Below are 17,886 nucleotides of genomic sequence, written 5' to 3'. Positions count from 1 at the left end.
GCTCAGTGGGACTGGAGTCATCTGGTAGAAGCTCAGTGGGCCTGGAGTCATCTGGTAGAAGCTCAGTGGGCCTGGAGTCATCTGGTAGAAGCTCAGTGGGCCTGGAGTCATCTGGTAGCTCTCTGAGACTGGATCATCTGTCATCTGGTAGCTCACTGGGCCTGGAGTCACATTTTACTAATCAAGTGAAATAGTCAATCCACCAGTAGTAGCAGGAAGAGTAATCTAGCTCAGGCCAGGGGCCATTGGCAGTTGTCTTTTTTAGACACAGGAGAAACAGTACAAAGGGGGGAAGTAGAAATCTTAGGAGACACAGTATTGGGGAAGTAGGTGTCTCAGGAGACACAGTGCTGGGGGGTAGTAGATGTCTCAGGAGACACCGTGCTGGGGGGGTAGTAGATGTCTCAGGAGACACAGTGCTGTGGGGTTGTAGATGTCTCAGGAGACACCGTGCTGGGGGGGTAGTAGATGTCTCAGGAGACACAGTGTAAGGGGTGGTAGATGTCTCAGGAGGCACAGTGCTGGGGGGTAGTAGATGTCTCAGGAGGCACAGTATAAGGGGTGGTAGATGTCTCAGGAGGCACAGTATAAGGGTTGGTAGATGTCTCAGGAGGCACAGTATAAGGGGTGGTAGATGTCTCAGGAGGCACAGTGCTGGGGGGTAGTAGATGTCTCAGGAGACACAGTATAAGGGGTGGTAGATGTCTCAGGAGACCCAGTGCTGGGAGGTAGTAGATCTCTCAGGAGGAGCAGCTAAAGTGTAGCCTGAAGAGATGGAGGTCTTCAGTCTCCGAAGGAAGATGGGGAGTGACTGCAGTTCTGACAGCCGTGGGAAGCGCATTCCACCAGCGGCGAGCCAGTGTAGTGAAGAGACGTGGCTAGGCGGTTGTCCAGGATCACTCTATGGTTCTTGGCTGTCTGGGAGGGGGGACCTTTTCCCTGTTTTGTTGTTTTGTTTAGTTTTTTTTTTTTAAGAATGGAGGCTTTCTCAAAACTGTTCACTCCTTCAATTTTTCAAATGCATTCATGTCGAGGTGATAAATCATTCATGTACGTTGTGGTTATTGAATCATTCATTGTACACTTTGTTTTTTATTCCTGAATGGAACAGTGCTTGCTAGCAGGTAGCTTTTAAGACCTGCATCCACTTGTCTGGAAAAAGCAGAACTTTGCACTTTAGTGTTTGCTGGCAACACCTTTCATCCACAATAACGTACGTATCTGTTCGAACACAGGTTTCTATACCGCTCAGTTGGAATATGTTGCTAATATTGCGTATTTTCTCCCATCGTACGTAAGTAAATGGTGGTGTTTAACATTAGAACACCCTTGGGTGAGCCCTGTGAGTAAAAAAAAACGTATATCTTTGCACTCGATCAAATTTCAGGACCCTCCTTTCATGACGTTTCCTAGATATGTGCGTTCTACCACCCAGTATCCTTACATTTTCAAAATCCCATCAGGATAAGATAGTATAAAGCTATTTTTTAGTTTTTCTGTGTAGGAGGCAGGCTAATTTACAAGACGGCACCAACTAGTGGTCGTTGTGTGTAAATAGCAGCTTTCCATTGCAAAGACTATGGTCAGTTTACATTAGGGATGCAGCCTCAGCAAATATTTTCAAGTCAAGACTAAAAACCCATCTTTTTAATATTGCCTTTAAATGACTAAATAATGAGATTATGATTATATAATGACTAAAGCACTTTGAGCTGCAACGTTTGCAGGAAAAGTGCTATACAAATAAAATATATTATCATTATTATTATTATTGACCCCCGAGGCGGCTCTTATAGTAGGTAAAAAAGGCACGACTGGTACTGTTTGAATGAAAACAAAATGCAACGTGTGGCGGTTGACTGCAGAAAAAAGAGCCATTTCATTGTGGTGTGGTTATTGAAAAGGGGAGACGTGGTGTCAGGAGACCTAGGGAGGAGGAGGAGGAGGAGGGAGACCTGAGGAGGTGGTGGAGGAGGAGGAGGTGGAGGAGGAGGAGGTTGACAGTCATGCCATTGTGCCTGGTCAGGGGCCTTACTTACTCGCGGCCACACTGACGCATTGTTGCCTCGCCCCCCTTCCTCTCCTCCCCCCGCTGAAGGACCCTCTCTCCCCACCCCTCTGCTCAGTCTCAGGCCTGTACAATGTCGCCGCCCCCACCCCCCCCCCAGTCACGGCCACTCAGTCCACCAGGAAGTACCCCCTGCTTCTCCTCTACTCTCACCCCCTCACCCAGCCACAGACCTGTACTTTAGAGGACACAACCTCCTCTCCCCCCGACCCCACCCACCTACCCGCCAGCCCCTCCCATCCCTCCCTCCTCCCTCCCCCCCTCCCTCCCTCCATCCCTGCTCCACGCCTCTCCCAGCCCAGCTGCCAAACAGGGCCTCGCTGTTCCCTCCATCCTGACTGTGGAGGATGGAAAAGCACTCTTCCAGAAATAGCCCAGATAATTGCCCTCTAGTGCTTTTTTTCCCCTCCCTCCTCCCTCCTCGCCTCCTTCATCTGTTCCCCTCTTTTCCCATTCAAAGCTGTTTTTCTTTCTTCTTCTCTCTCTTTTTAAAGACATTTTCCCATTCCAGACTGTATTTTTTTTTTGTCAGGAATTCTTGACTTCATATTTCACTAAAGAGAGGAGAGCATTCAGGGGGGGTGGTGTGGGGGTCGATGTGGGTGCATTTCTCCTCAGATCTTTTCAAAATCATGTGTCATCATCAGCAGAGCAGCAGAGTAGCAGAGTAGCAGCGTCGAGCTGCAGTGCAGTGCAGTAAAAGATGATCCTTTTATTCTGGTCGTATTACCAGCTGTATTAGAGGGGTGTATCATTTCCTCCTGGTTCTGCAGCCCCTCCCAGGCCTCTGTGATCTCCCCGACTGTGACCGCTAAGCGTTTCCACTGCATGCCTCTCTGAATTCTCACAGGAACCAACAGAGAGGGAGGGAGAGAAAGAGAGAGAGGTAGGGAGGGAGAGGGGGAGGGAGAGGGAGGGGGAGAGAGAGAGAGAAAGGGAGAGGGAGAGGGAGAGAGAGAGGGAGAGAGAAAGGGAGAGGGAGAGAGAAAGAGAGAGGGAGAGAGAGAGAGGGAGGGAGGGAGGGAGAGAGAGGGAGAGGGAGAGAAGGAGAGAAGGAGAGAGAGAGGGGGGGAGAGAGAGAGGGTGAGAGCTCTGGTTGCCAGGCTCCATCCGTCACCCAGGGGCAGACCAGAGGGCCTCCCCTTGTGAGGTGGCATAGCTGTGTTGGGTTGGAGCTACATACAGCCAGGCTACAGGCTAAGTCCCAGGCTACAGGCGTTGGGTTAGGGCTACTGGTGTTGGGTTGGGGCTAGCAGCCAGGCTACAGGAGTTGGGTTAGGGCTAGCAGCTAGGCTACAGGCGTCGGGTTAGAGCTAGCAGCTAGGCTACAGGTGTTGGGTTAGGGCTACATACAGCCAGGCTACAGGCGTTGGGTTAGGGCTAGGAGGCTACAGGCGTTGGATGGGGGCTAGCAGCTAGGCTACAGGCGTTGGGTTAGGGCTAGCAGCTAGGCTACAGGCGTTGGGTTGGGGCTACATACAGCCAGGCTACAGGCGTTGGGTTAGGGCTACATACAGCCAGGCTACAGGCGTTGGGTTGGGGGGACTACAGGTACGCTACAGCCGTTGGGTTAGGGCTAGCAGCTAGGCTACAGACTACAGACTACAGGCTACAGGCGTTGGATGGGTGCTAGCTGCTAGGCTACAGTCTACAAGCGGACAAATGAGGCATTCCTTTGATTGTGGACGTCCGGTGCTGCCAACAGCATCTTTCTCTGCCGGGGGTTTTTCAAGCGGCCTTCCAACGGCCAAACCTTTGTTCCTCTGTGAAGCTTTCCTACTACGCTCTCCAAGTCACCATACAATTGGATGGGGTGGTGGAATGTTGGACAAGAAGTGCTCCAAAGTGGACCATTTGGAATGAGTCCCAGTGTGTGTGTGTATAGAACCCCAAAAACTGTAGAAATTGATGTTAGTGGTGTGGTTTAATGGCACTGCTGTGGAACCAGTGGAACAGTCTCTCTGGAGCACTGCTAACTGAAGGTCTGACGGATGGATTTTCATTGTGCTGGAACCGTGTGGAAAGGTCACTAATGAATAGCGCCTACCTGGGGTCTAAACGTCTGGCAGCCATCTTGTATCAATGAGTTTATTGTGTGTGTGTGTGTGTGTGGTGTGTGTGCTGTGTGTGCTGTGTGTGCGTGTGTGTGTGTGCGTGTGTGCGTGCGTGCCTCTTTGTGAGTGTGTGTGTGTGTGTGTGTGTGTGAGAGCAGAGTGGCATTATTAGCTGTGGAAGTGGCAGAACCAGAGTGGTCTAGAGGTGCCAAAAGGGAGCAAAGCCTTTTCTCACTACAACCATTTCACCCTTTGTCAGGGTAAAGTGCCAGACATTTGTTGTCAACGCGCACCTCAAGTTCCCTCCTGGCTTCTCTGGTGCTAAGGTGGTATGCCGCTGCGACTGTCTTTCCGACACCGAGTTGTAGACGCCACCTTCGAAGGTATGCTACCAGTGTGCCTATGTCTTCGTTAAGACCCTCTTCCATCGCCTTCCACGTTGGTCGGCTCAGCATGATGGCAAGATCATCTGCGTAGCCATACTTTCTGGATGCTGTATCAGGTAGGTCGTGGATGTAAACGTTGAACAGCATCGGCGAGAGGACAGACCCCTGCGGTACCCCGTTCCTCAGTCTTCTGAGCCTACTGCACTGGCCACTGCTGGTCTGTAAGATGAAGCTGCGGTTGGAAAGTGTCTCCATGATGAACTTCACCATGTGGCGGTGACCCAGAGCAGACCGCCGACCATATAATCACCATCTGCCCCTTATATAGACCACCCTCAGAAGCCAGCCTCTTCGACTTAGAACCAGAGATGCGGGCATGGCTACGCGACACCGAGTTGGACCTCTGACGTTACACGAAAGAAGAAGGATAAAGTGCCCATCATAACAACCTCAGATTGTTTATTTATTTATTTTATTTTTAAATGTACTGAATATTCAACGGTTGTCCTCTAGTTTTCTAACGATCGGCACCATTTTCTTTTACCTCAACATTTGACTGAATAATAATGTCACCCCACACGGGTCTTTTCAATCTCCCCCCTCTCCTTCTTAGCTTGAAGGAAGGACTTAGGTCTTCCTAATTTCATAGATGCCATCCCCCCCCCCTCCAGCCCACAGCCCCACAGCCAGTTGTCAGCCACTGGCTAAACACCCCCCCCCCCCCCCCAATCGCCTTTTCAGCTCAGGCTTAGTCTCATTGGCAGTAAGCTGATTAGAAACGTGCTGCTAAGCCGGCAGAGACTGATAGTCCATAACAAAGAGGGGGAGAGAGTGGCAGAGGAGTGGAGTGGAGGAGGGAGTGAGAGTGCTCCCCGAAGGAGAGAGCGGGAGAAGGAGAGAAAGAGAGTGGCGGTGGCGAGAGAGAGAGAGAGAGAGAGAGACAGAGAGAGGGATAGCCAGAGTCCATCCAGGACAAGTGTCTTCTGTCTGACCTCTCAGAGCAGTGGAGGAGGGAGGGAGGGGGGGGTGGTGATGAGGGGGGGGGGCATCAGTCCTTGAGCAGAGTGCTGCATATGGCCCCTTGTTGTTGAGGAGAGGGGGAGTGATTTATCCATGTGACATCATGGCCCCCTCTGTGGAAGGAGCCACTCCCCACTGGTGCTGACAACAACCGGGGGGGGGGGGGGGAGGTCGGTCTCCATAGGAGGCCATCGTCATGGCGCCCGGCGACACACGGGTGACAGCAGGGTGACCCCTGACCTCTGAACCCAGGGGGGGGCGTGGTGTGTCGTCCGCCTGCAGATGTGGCAGAACGGCTAGTAGGTGGGGGGGTAGGAGTTGGGGGAGTAGAGGGAGGGAGGGAGGGAGGGAGGGAGGGAGGAGTAGAGAAGAAGTGATGGATCCTTAATCAGGATGAAGCAGCTTTATTACCTGCAATCTCTCACGCCGTATCGGGAAGAGCAGCGCTTGAATACAGTTGCAGTAATAACACTTCTATCTATATCTTTTGTATTCATTGTCTTATTATGTTGCTAACTGTTTATCTATTTATTTTCTATCTATATGTATCTATTTTTAAATGATTCATTCATCGTTCATTCTTAAATGATTCATTCATCGTTCATTCTTCATTTTTATTTCTATTTTCTTTAAATATATATATTACTATCCTTCTTTTTCTGTATTTCTTTTAATGCTGTATGTAAAGTTCTTTGAATTGCCCCTGTTGTATGAAATGTGCTATACTAATAAACTGGCCTTGCCTTGATGTCGAGCTACAGAATTATAGAAGTATGGGAACACTGGGAGGGGGTGAGGGAGGGGGGGCAACCAGGGTGTTTTCTGGAACATCTGTATCCTACAGGAGGTTTGTAGCCTACTACGGTAAGGTACGGAAGCCTCTGAGGGACAGTTCTACTTTCGGTGTTCTCAGGGTTTACTCAAGGAGACTAGTGTGTCCTGGTGTGACTCCTGGCAGTATGGAGGTGTGTCCTTCAGCGAGGACTGTTCCATTAGCGAGGACTGTTCCATTAGCGAGGGCTGTTCCATTAGCGAGGGCTGTTCTATTAGCGAGGGCTGTTCCATTAGCGAGGGCTGTTCTATTAGCGAGGGCTGTTCCATTAGCGAGGACTGTTCCATTAGCGAGGGCTGTTCTATTAGCGAGGACTGTTCTATTAGCGAGGACTGTTCCATTAGCGAGGGCTGTTCTATTAGCGAGGACTGTTCTATTAGCGAGGACTGTTCCTTTAGCGAGGGCTGTTCTATTAGCGAGGACTGTTCCATTAGCGAGGGCTGTTCCATTAGCGAGGACTGTTCTATTAGCGAGGACTGTTCTATTAGCGAGGACTGTTCTATTAGCGAGGGCTGTTCTATTAGCGAGGGCTGTTCTATTAGCGAGGACTGTTCTATTAGCGAGGACTGTTCTATTAGCGAGGGCTGTTCTATTAGCGAGGACTGTTCTATTAGCGAGGACTGTTCTATTAGCGAGGACTGTTCTATTAGCGAGGACTGTTCTATTAGCGAGGACTGTTCTATTAGCGAGGGCTGTTCTATTAGCGAGGGCTGTTCCATTAGCGAGGGCTGTTCCATTAGCGAGGGCTGTTCTATTAGCGAGGGCTGTTCTATTAGCGAGGACTGTTCTATTAGCGAGGGCTGTTCTATTAGCGAGGGCTGTTCTATTAGCGAGGGCTGTTCTATTAGCGAGGGCTGTTCTATTAGCGAGGGCTGTTCCATTAGCGAGGACTGTTCTATTAGCGAGGACTGTTCTATTAGAGAGGACTGTTCCATTAGCGAGGGCTGTTCTATTAGCGAGGGCTGTTCCATTAGCGAGGACTGTTCCATTAGCGAGGGCTGTTCTATTAGCGAGGGCTGTTCCATTAGCGAGGGCTGTTCTATTAGCGAGGGCTGTTCCATTAGCGAGGGCTGTTCCATTAGCGAGGGCTGTTCTATTAGCGAGGGCTGTTCTATTAGCGAGGACTGTTCCATTAGCGAGGGCTGTTCTATTAGCGAGGACTGTTCTATTAGCGAGGACTGTTCTATTAGCGAGGACTGTTCCATTAGCGAGGGCTGTTCTATTAGCGAGGACTGTTCTATTAGCGAGGGCTGTTCCATTAGCGAGGACTGTTCTATTAGCGAGGGCTGTTCTATTAGCGAGGGCTGTTCCATTAGCGAGGGCTGTTCTATTAGCGAGGACTGTTCCATTAGCGAGGACTGTTCCATTAGCGAGGGCTGTTCCATTAGCGAGGACTGTTCCATTAGCGAGGGCTGTTCTATTAGCGATGGCTGTTCTATTAGCGAGGACTGTTCCATTAGCGAGGGCTGTTCTATTAGCGAGGGCTGTTCTATTAGCGAGGGCTGTTCCATTAGCGAGGACTGTTCCATTAGCCAGGTGTTTGTCCTGAGAGAGGCTGAGAGAGTCGCTCTCACGCCTGCCTCGGTCCCGGGCGCGCGGTCGAGGTGTGAAGCTGTGATGAAGGGGAAACCGGTTTGGGCCGGCCAACCTCTCTCACCCTCGACATCATGCCTGAACTCTGTTTGAACTGAACCCCCTCTCATACATTTATATTTTTGGCATTTAGCAGACGCCTTATTCCAAAGCGACTTACAATCTACACATTTGACTAAGCAAGTGAATCATCAATCCACCAGTCATAGCAGGAAGAAGAAGAGTAATTAGCTCAGGCCAGGGGCCATTGGCAGTCGTCGTGATAGACGACTTTTAATAGACACTGGAGAAACAGTACAAGGGGGGAAGTAGATGTCTCAGGAGGAGCAGTTAAGATGTAACCTGAAGAGATGGTATATACTCCTGGACCTCTTTGCTGCGTTCGACACATGGCAACACGTGTCTCTGTGTGTCCTGCAAACATTACTGCTTGGTTGTCCAAGCCCACCACCTCAAGCTCAACCTGAACAAGACTGAGCTACTCTTCCTCTCTGGGAAAGTCTGCCCTCTCCTAGACTTCTCCATCACAGTGGAGAACTCTACGGTGACCTCCTCTCAGACAGTCAAAAACGTTGGGGTGATCTTTGACAACCACTTATCTTATGCGGCGAACATCACAGCGACAGCACGCTCCTGTAGATTCTTCCTTGTTTACAACATCAGAAGGATACGTCCGTTCCTCACCAGAGAAGCAGCGCAACTCTTTGGTCCAGACACTTGTCTAGGCCGGGCCTCCAGGAATGGAGAAGTGGACTATGGTGCTGCCGTAAGGACTAACCTACTTGAGGTTCTTGTCGCAGATCAAAGTGACTATGCCGGTGGCGCCTGCATAGGAGGAGCATGCCGCATAATCACAGGGTCCCTGGTTCGATTCCCGGCCATCAACCTATCCTTCCTGTCATCCCTCCTCTCTCTCTCTCACCCATCCTTCCTGTCATCCCTCTTCTCTCTCTCTCTCACCCATCCTTCCTGTCATCCCTCCTCTCTCTCGCCCCCATCCTTCCTGTCAATACTCTACTGTACTCTATCCCAACAAAGCAGAAATGCCCCCAAAAACATGTTTTTAAAAACAAAAAAAGTGGCGCTATGCCTTCTGGTTTGAGACAGTCTGCCCCTCTCTCTCTGTGCCCTGTTTGTTGTCTGCCTCTCTCTGTGAGGCTCAGTGTGGTCCTAGTGTGGTCGTACACACACTGTCTGATCCTCCCCAGTGAAGATGTCCTGACTGATGCGGCGTCCGTGTCTGTGTGTAAGAGGAGGTTGGGATCCTCCTGTGATCCTCCCCCCTGGTAGTCCTCCCCCCTGCCTAGCCTGGTGTCAGAAAGGCGTTGTAACTCTCCCAGACCGGTCCAACGCCGTTCGTACACCATTCCTGACAGACGGCATGTCGCCCACAGACCAGACCAGCCCTCTGATGTGTCACTGTCTGTCTGGCCCGCAGCTTGCTGCCTGCTGGGAAGGTGGAGGGGGGGGGGGGGGCAGGCCCATGGGAATCTGAAGACCAAAGATGAGTGACACAGTCTTAAACATCGCTTTTAAAGGGGTCAAAAGGACCCCCCTCCCCCCGGCAGTTTTGACATTCGCTGTCCCTCAGAGAGGCCTCCCTGCGGTGGAAGCTCGTATCTGTTACGTAACAACAAGGACACACAGGGTTGGTCCCCTGGCGCGAACGGCCAGAGATATTTAACCGTCATACGGCTGTGCTGTGAGAGCCCTGTGTGTGCATAACCGTGTACTTTTTGTTTGTATGTTATTTGTTTGTTGAATATGTGACGGTTGGTTGTGAACGATGTCAGTGCTGTGTGGAGGGAGAGAGAGGGAGAGAGAGGGAGAGAGAGGGAGAGCGAGCGAGCGAGCGCAGAACAATCAATCCTTTTGGCCCCATCGGCCGTCTCACGCTGCCAACTCCTGCCCTGTCCCAGAATGCACTGCTGCAGGGTGAATGGGCAGCTCTCAGGCCTGGGCCCTGCCAATTGATGGACTGGGAGAGAATAACGATTGTGTGTGTGTGAGAGGTTCTCTGTGTGTCTCTGTGTGTGTTTGTGCGTGTGTGTCTCTGTGTGTGTTTGTGTGTGTGTGTGTCTCTGTGTGTGTTTGTGCTGGGAACAAGGGAGTGGGTGCCCACAATTTGCGTGTGGGGATCTTTAGTTTATGCATGGTTTGGTTATGCGGGGGGGAAACTTTGTTTCAGTAGATGTCAGGCCTACTCTGGAAAATGTGGTTTGAAGTCCTTATTATCTCATTATCTTATTAACGTCATCATTTATTTATATTATTATTACTCCTCATGTGGCTAATTCCATTCCGTCCTGATTTGCATATTTCCCACTCTTGTATTCCACCTACCTACCGGATCACGTTGAATATATTAGACGTGTAATAACTGTAACTAATCTATGTATCTGTGCCACCGAGCTGCTGTTGTGTCTGGTCGGAGACTGAAGAGAGAGAGACACACTGGGAAGACAAACCCACTCAGGTGACCAGTCAGACAGACAGGTGACCAGTCAGTCAGTCAGACAGACAGACAGGTGACCAGCCAGTCTGTCAAGTGTCCAGTCAGTCAGTCAGACAGTCAGACAGACAGTCAACCAGTCAGACAGTCAGTCAGTCAGTCAGCCAGTTAGTCAGTCAGGTGACCAGTCAGCCAGTCAGGCTTTCTCTCCCCACCCTCCCCCCTTTCTCCCCACCCTCCTCTTTCTCTCCCCATCCTCCCCTTTCTCCCCCACCCTCCCCTTTTTCCCCACCCTCCCCTCTCTCTCCACCCTCCCCTTTCTCCCCACCCTCCCCTCTCTCTCCACCCCTCCTCCTTTCTCCCCACCCTCCCCTCTCTCTCCACCCCTCCTCCTTTCTCCCCACCCTCCCCTCTCTCTCCACCCCTCCTCCTTTCTCCCCACCCCTCCTCCTTTCTCCCCACCCTCCCCTTTCTCTCCACCCTCCCCTCTCTCTCCACCCTCCCCTTTCTCCCCACCCCTCCTCCTTTCTCCCCACCCCTCCTCCTTTCTCCCCACCCCTCCTCCTTTCTCCCCACCCCTCCTCCTTTCTCCCAAACCCTCCCCTCTCTTCCCCACCCTCCCCTCTGTCCCCCACCCTCCCCCTCGTAAAGCAGATTAATTAACAGCGGTCTCTCTCCTCTCTTATCAGGGAGAGTAAAGCACTTACTGTAAGCCCCTGGGGAAGCCTTCCCAGTCGGGGTGGGCAGGGGGCCGTGGAGGGGGCGGGGGAGCCTCCCCAGTCGGGGTGGACAGGGGGCCGTGGGGGGGGCGGGGGAGCCTCCCCAGTAGGGGTGGGCAGGGGGATGTCGGGGGGGCGGGGGGGATTGAGTGAGGGAGACTCTAGACGAGTTGCTAATTTAAACCACCTGAGGTGTTCCCTAAGAATTACTGCTGGTGCTTCTCTCTCTCTCTCTCTTTCTGTCTCTCTCTCTCTCTCTAGGGACGTGTGTGTGTGTGTGTGTGTGTGTGTGTGTGTGTGCGTGCTTGTTGTGTTTGTGTCTGTGCTTCCACAGCGTTTGTGTCCAGACATTACTCTGTGTCCTGGTGTGTACTACAGACATTACTGTGTGTCAGCCATTACTCTGTGCTACTCTGTGTACAATGGTTTGTACCATTACTGTGTGTGTGTGTAACATTGCTGTGTCAGTGGCCCTGGTCATAACAAAGCTTTATGTTTGGCAGGTTAAGGCCCCTGATCTCTGGACACACTCCCAAGAAGCCTGCGCTGGAGGAGGTAAGACGTGACAGCCTCTCTCTCTCACACACACACACACACACACGCACACACACACAGAGACACACACCTACACACGCACACACACACACACACACACACACACACCTACACACACACACCTAAACACACACACCTACACACACACACACACACACACACACAGAAACTGTATTAATTAATGTCATAGTTCTACTGCAGGACAACGCCTTGAGAAAAATCTATTTCGTGATTCTTTCTCCGACCTGTATTGTTCTCTCTAATTGCTTGGCCCCGAGGGCATAGGAGTCAGCTCGGCACACGGGGGAGGGGGGGGGGGGGGGACCAGGGGCACGCCTGGAGACTAGAGAAAAGGATACAGACACATCAGTAATCTGAACTTATAATTGAAGCAAAAATGACAAGGCTAAGGGGGGCAATTACTGTGCTGCAGACCAATCAGGCTGCTGTCTGTACCAGGACATTTCTGTTACACACATATACACACTCACTGGGCACTTTATTATTAACACCTGTACAGGTACACCTGCACTCATTCGTGCAGTTATCTTAATGGTGTGGGGGATTGTTTTCTTGGCACACCTTGGGCCCGTTAATACCGATCAATCATTGCTCCAGTACCACCTCAGTGTTCTTCAGTGACCTTCCCAGTCACCAGTATCTGCATCCAATAGAACACCTTTTGGATGCGGTGGAACACACACAAGAGATTCACAGCTTGAAAGTGCTCCTGAAAAATTGCGTAATCGTGTCATCATGGACCAGAATCTCATGAATCAATGCCATGAAGAATTGAGGCTGTTTTCAGAGCAAAGGGAGGCCCTACCCAGTGTTAGTATAGTGTTCTTAATAAAGTGAGGTCCTACCCAATGCAAGTTTTTGTATAGCACATTTCATACAACAGGGGCAATTTAAAATGCTTTACATACATTATTAAAAAACGACAGCAAGAGGAGCATAGTAAGAGAATACAAATTATTAATGACTTTATGTGGCTGTTGAAGTTTAGATCGGAGTCTAGAATTACACTAAGATTTCTAACCGTTTCTTTGTTTGAGGAGAGAGAGAATCAAGTTTTGCACTGACTTTCAATCTTTTGTCAGATGCACCGAATACAATTATCTCTGTTGTTTAGTTGGAAGTTTTGTGTCATCCAGGTGTTTATTTGTTCAGTGCAATTACAGAGATTGTCGATGGGACTGTAGTCGTTCAGAGGTCTATGTAGATTTGAGTGTCATCCGCATAGTTGTGGTAGGCAATTTTGGTCTTTTTCATGATGTGTCCCAATGGAAGCATGTAGAGATTGAATAGGAGGGGTCCAATGATTGATCCTTGGGGAACCCCACATTTTAATTTGGTCGGACACAAAGTTGCCAGTGGAGACAATAGCTTCTGGTAGGATCTAAACCAGTTAGTATAGTGTTCCTAATAAGGGGAGGCCCTACCCAGTGTTAGGTCATGTTCTCACATGAAAATCCGAATCATGACCCGGAGCAAGTGGGTGAGATTGCAAAATAGTTGCATAAATTATTTCTCTGATTTGCGTTCTCACAGCCCTTTATGTAAACGAAGTAACATACGCAACAGACGTGGTAGTTGATTGGTCAGAAAAATTGAAAATTGCCCGTTCGTCCCACTCTTATCCAGATCAACACGCATGCGCTGTTGTTTTCCTATGGACAGCCTCGATGCATCGTTTCTAACGAGCAAAACCACCCGTTTCAAGCGGAGCATGCGTTGGTTGTTTGCTCCGGGAGCAACTTCGAATGCGCGTTCTCACAGCTCCAAATGACGCAGAGCAAAGCGAATTTTATCCTAAACCCGAAGCAAATGTTCTAGTGAGAACACACCCTTAGTATAGTGTTCATAAAGTGTCCAGTGAGGGCATATACTGTATATAGTAAAGAGGAGAGGGCATGGGCTGGATTCCAGAATTTCCAACCCATGCCGACATGGGCATCTGTGTGCACTGCCCTAGACCACTGGACCATCCCTGTCCCCTGTCCCCTACACCCCTGTCCCCTACGCCGCTGTCCCCTACGCCCCTGTCCCCTACACCCTGTCTTGGCCCTACACAGCACTGTGCAGCTCCCATGGACCAGAGAGGAGAGGAGACTCCAGCTAGCTGCTAATGGGAGAGGAATGTGGCCTGTGTGTCCCACTGGGCTCAGATGCACTCAGGCAGGGTGGGAGTCCCTCTCTCTCTCTCCCTCTCTCTCTCTCTCTCTCTCTCTCCCTCTCTTTCTCTCTTTCTCTCTCCCTCTCTCTCGGTATTGGCAGTAATGAATGGAGCAGCTCTCTGCCCCCCCCCCCCCCAAGCTCTCTCACCCACCCCTCACAGCTCTCTCAGCCTCTCACCCCCCCCCCCCCCCCCCCCCCCTTCACAGCTCTCAGCCCCCCCCCAAGCTCTCTCACCCACCCCTCACAGCTCTCTCAGCCTCTCACCCCCCTCCCCCCAGCTCTCTCAGGCTGCAGCAATCAGGAAGAAAACACACTGCCACGAGGGGCCGGGTCAACAAGGCTTGTTACTAAGCAACCCCCCCCCTCCCCTGGGAACCGGAATACAACAGCTCTTCTGATTGGCTGCAGCCAGAGTTTGTTTGGAATTCACGTTACGTAATAATTGTCTTTGCACTGTAGCTGTGCCTCTGTTGCTCTTTTTGTGTTTAAAAAAAGAAAGAAAAAAAGTGTTCTCCTTTTCTAGAAGTGAAGAGCAGTGTGAATACACCGGGGGGGGGGGGGGGGGGCTGGCCTTGTTGTGCGTAACACGTGACAGCCTTGGCAATAAAGTTGTGTTTGAACTAGGAGAGCTGAGAGAAAGCTGTCAGCCCCCCCCTGAGGTAAACATAACCCTGACAAAGCAAACGGAGGAGACACTTCTAAACTCTGGATCCTGAGGCTGAGAGGAACCCCCCCATCCCCTGCCCCCCCCCCCCCCTCTCTCTCACCCCCCCCAACCACTGACTCCATCACCCTGTTATGTCTGACCTGATTCCTCCAAGGCCATTGCAGTTCCCCTCCACCTTATACACAAATGGGGCCATAGAGAGTAGCATCACTGTCCCCCCCCCCCCCTCCCTGTCCCAGCGCTCCCTGCTACAGTACCCCCCCCCCCCCCCCCCCGCCTAATTAGTTTGGAGTGTTTATGTATTTAATTATTTTCAGTGCTTGTGCTTGGTGCTTTTTTTTTTTTATCAGATAATTAATGAGACCTCCAGCTCCCATTATGAGGAGCCCTGTTCATCCCAGAGAGGCTTGGCCCTGCAGGACTTCCATTGAGGGGGAGGGAGGGAGGGAAGGAGGGAGGGGAGGTGAGGGAGGGAGGAGGGAGGGAAGGGAGGGGAGGGTGTGAAGGGGGGAGGAAGGGAGGGAAGGGAGGGAGGGGAGGGGCGAGGGAGGGAAGGGAGGGGAGGGTGTGAGGGGGGGAGAGGGGAGGGAGGGAGGGAGGGGCATGAGGAGGGAGGGATGAGAAAACCCACTAGGGGCTCAAACATGCTGTTGCTAAGATCTGCTAGGATCTGAAATGCAGCTCCATCACACTGTGGATGGTCCGCTGGGGTCAGGGGTCAGGGTCAGGGTACCCACAGACAGCTAGGCTGGGGTCAGGGGTCAGGGTCGGGCCTTCTCCCAACGATACAGGGTCAGTACAGATCTCCAGCCTCAGCTGTGTTGATGCTCACTTGTTGTAAAGAAGAGGAGGAGGAGAACTGAAGTTGTCGTCAGTATGATCGCAAGGTCGATGGTTCGGCAATTCAATCCCCGGCTGGCCACATGTCGAGGTGTCCTTGGGCAAGACACTGAACCCCAAATTGCTGAGAGCCGGCTCCTTGCATGGTAGCTTGCCGCCATTGGTGTGTTTTAGATGATCAAACATTCAGATGATCAGTTTGGGAGTGAGACGTTTCTCTTCCTGCTTCCTGTTCTGTTCCTCAGATCGCCAACAGCAACCCCCTGCCGGTCCCCCCCACCCTGAAGGAGGAGGCCCCCCCCCACAACGTGGTGGTGGAGAGCGGCCCCGTGGTGTACGGTGAGGAGGATGACGAGGAGGAAGAGGAGGAGGAGGAGGAGCCCCATGTCAGCGCCATGGAGCTGATGGGAGGAGGAGGTCAGTAAACACATCTTCAAGATTCAGAGATTTTCTTTTTCTTGTGTACATGGCTACCTTTACATTTACATTTACATTTTTGGCATTTAGCATTTAGCAGACGCCTTATTCCAAAGTGACTTACAGTACATTTGACTAAGCAAGTAAATCATCAATCCCCCAGTCGTAGCAGGAAGAGTAATCTAGCTCAGGCCAGGGGCCATTGGCAGTTTTTTATTTTTACTTTAGTTAAGATGGCCGTGTACATGATGGTAACTTTTATCTTGTTCTTTTCTTTTTTCGGGAGCGGTTGAGTCGTCTTTCTAAAATGTCTTCTTGTATTTTCAGATTATGGATGTGATGATGATGATGGATTCTAGCTGTGAATGTTTCTGGCCTTATTCTGGACTGCTGGATCGACCACTTCAACCCTTTAACCCCCCCCCCCCCTCCCCTCCCCTTTCCCATCTGGAGAGACCTGGAGACAGGGGGGGGTCAACAACACAAACTGGAATGTTCTCAGACAAGTGAGGAAGAGAAGGAGGAGGAAGAAGAGGAGGAGGAGGAAGATGATAACTTGTGTCTGTCTACAGTCCGTTTCTTCTCAGGATGTGTCCTTATTAAGAGGTTGTGGGATCCATAATGTATCGTGTACTCTTCCCTCCCCCCCGAGGTACTCCTTACCACAGGACCACTGTGTCTCCTCATAATCACCTGAACAGTTCACTACTCACTACGCTAATCAGAAGATGTCTCCAGAATAATGACCTCCTTCAGACCGCAGGTATTAATCAACTCAGTATTACCGATATAATATAATATCGGTAATAATATAATTATATAATTGAGTTGAAGCTTCTATCCCGAGCGACTTACGTTCAGTATATATCTCAGCTGCTAGAACGATATCTCAGCTACTACAACAATTACAAAGTTACTATAACAACAAGGTTGTCCTTGAAGCCAAAGTATCGATCAAATGTTGCCTTTTCGATTCTGCAAAAACCCATCAAGTTTTTTGGTTCCAGTTTGAGAAGCTTGAGGTTAATGGCGGAGATGTTCTGTTATTCTCTAATGTTTAGACCTGTTCCTGTGTTTCCTGTCAAGGTTGGACTGGTAGGAAATGGTAGCATTCTGACTTGTTTATCAAGTGCTGTTGTTATGGCATATTTATTTCATCATGGTATTGTTTCTCGTTGAATGTCCTTTTGAACATGTTGTCAGGGATCACTGAAATGTTAATTACGGTGAAGCTGGAGTTTTCAGTTTGTATGAGTTATCGTCGATGGGTGTAGGTTACTATGCAACGTTATCAATTCCAAAACGGATGATGTAAATTGAGGTTTAGCTTTATTGTTTTGTAAACTTAGCTTTTATGATATTATTTTTTAAATTATACTTGGGAGAGGTGAACTTTGTTGACTGTTGACTGTTGTTTACATAACTGTATTTAAGGAGGTGTAGACCAGGCTGAGCTACACAGCCTTCTCTCTCTCCGTGTTGCTGCTACGTTCAGACTGTGTCAGGGTGGAGAATGTCCTTCACTGCTGCCTCAGTAAAACTCCCTCTAACAACAACAACCACGCTCTGTTGTGTTTCTTTATTTGGCGCTGGGGATAATCTTCGTCATCTTCGGTCAACATTATGTGACAGCTGTTAGTTGTTTTGGGTAACCAGTAGCCAAAGAAGTCATTTTTCATACATTACGTGTCATTTGAAAGAATCTGAAAGAAGTTGAAGAAGATATTATGCGTATTTGAATGTTGATACACCTCAAACCAGGAAATCACCCTCAAAGATTTTCTTTGTCACTTCTCACTGTTCACAGGCAGGTAATGGGTTAGGGTGAGAACAATAGCTGGTTAACTACACCCCCGATTATTACTAGAGTACATTTGTCTCAAATCATCTAAAGACATTAAAACAACTAGGGGTTTAGCCACAGACTTTCAGTTGACGAGAACAAGTTTTTTTAGCTAATAAAACAAACCGCAAAACATATCTTATCATGCGTCTTATTCTCAAGTTCCAGGAACTGAATCTGGCTTCTGAATTTAGAATCTCCCAAATGGACAAAAAGCTTCTGAACAGGTAATGTACGCTAGCATTACGCCAGAGTGACC

The 17,886-nt window shown here is 50.1% G+C and overlaps 1 protein-coding gene across 1 annotated transcript in view; it reads left to right on the top strand.

Annotated features, from left to right (window-relative positions):
- The window catches only part of LOC308175884 (transcription factor IIIB 90 kDa subunit-like), a gene marked incomplete at its 3' end in the record, with an annotated part of 66,284 nt that extends 50,141 nt beyond the window's left edge, over nt 1–16,143 (top strand). The window contains exons 17-19 of the mRNA XM_080550448.1: nt 11,628–11,679; nt 15,613–15,784; nt 16,112–16,143. Coding sequence (XP_080406574.1) covers nt 11,628–11,679; nt 15,613–15,784; nt 16,112–16,143 — 256 coding nt within the window. The remainder of the gene's footprint in view (nt 1–11,627; nt 11,680–15,612; nt 15,785–16,111) is intronic.
- Nucleotides 16,144–17,886: the final 1,743 nt, after the last annotated feature.

Source organism: Nansenia antarctica (genome assembly GCF_963989245.1).
Source record: "Nansenia antarctica genome assembly, chromosome: 1".
Lineage (NCBI taxonomy): Eukaryota > Metazoa > Chordata > Actinopteri > Argentiniformes > Microstomatidae > Nansenia > Nansenia antarctica.
Note: the sequence above shows the minus strand (reverse complement) of the source record. Positions and strands in the feature narration are given on the sequence as shown.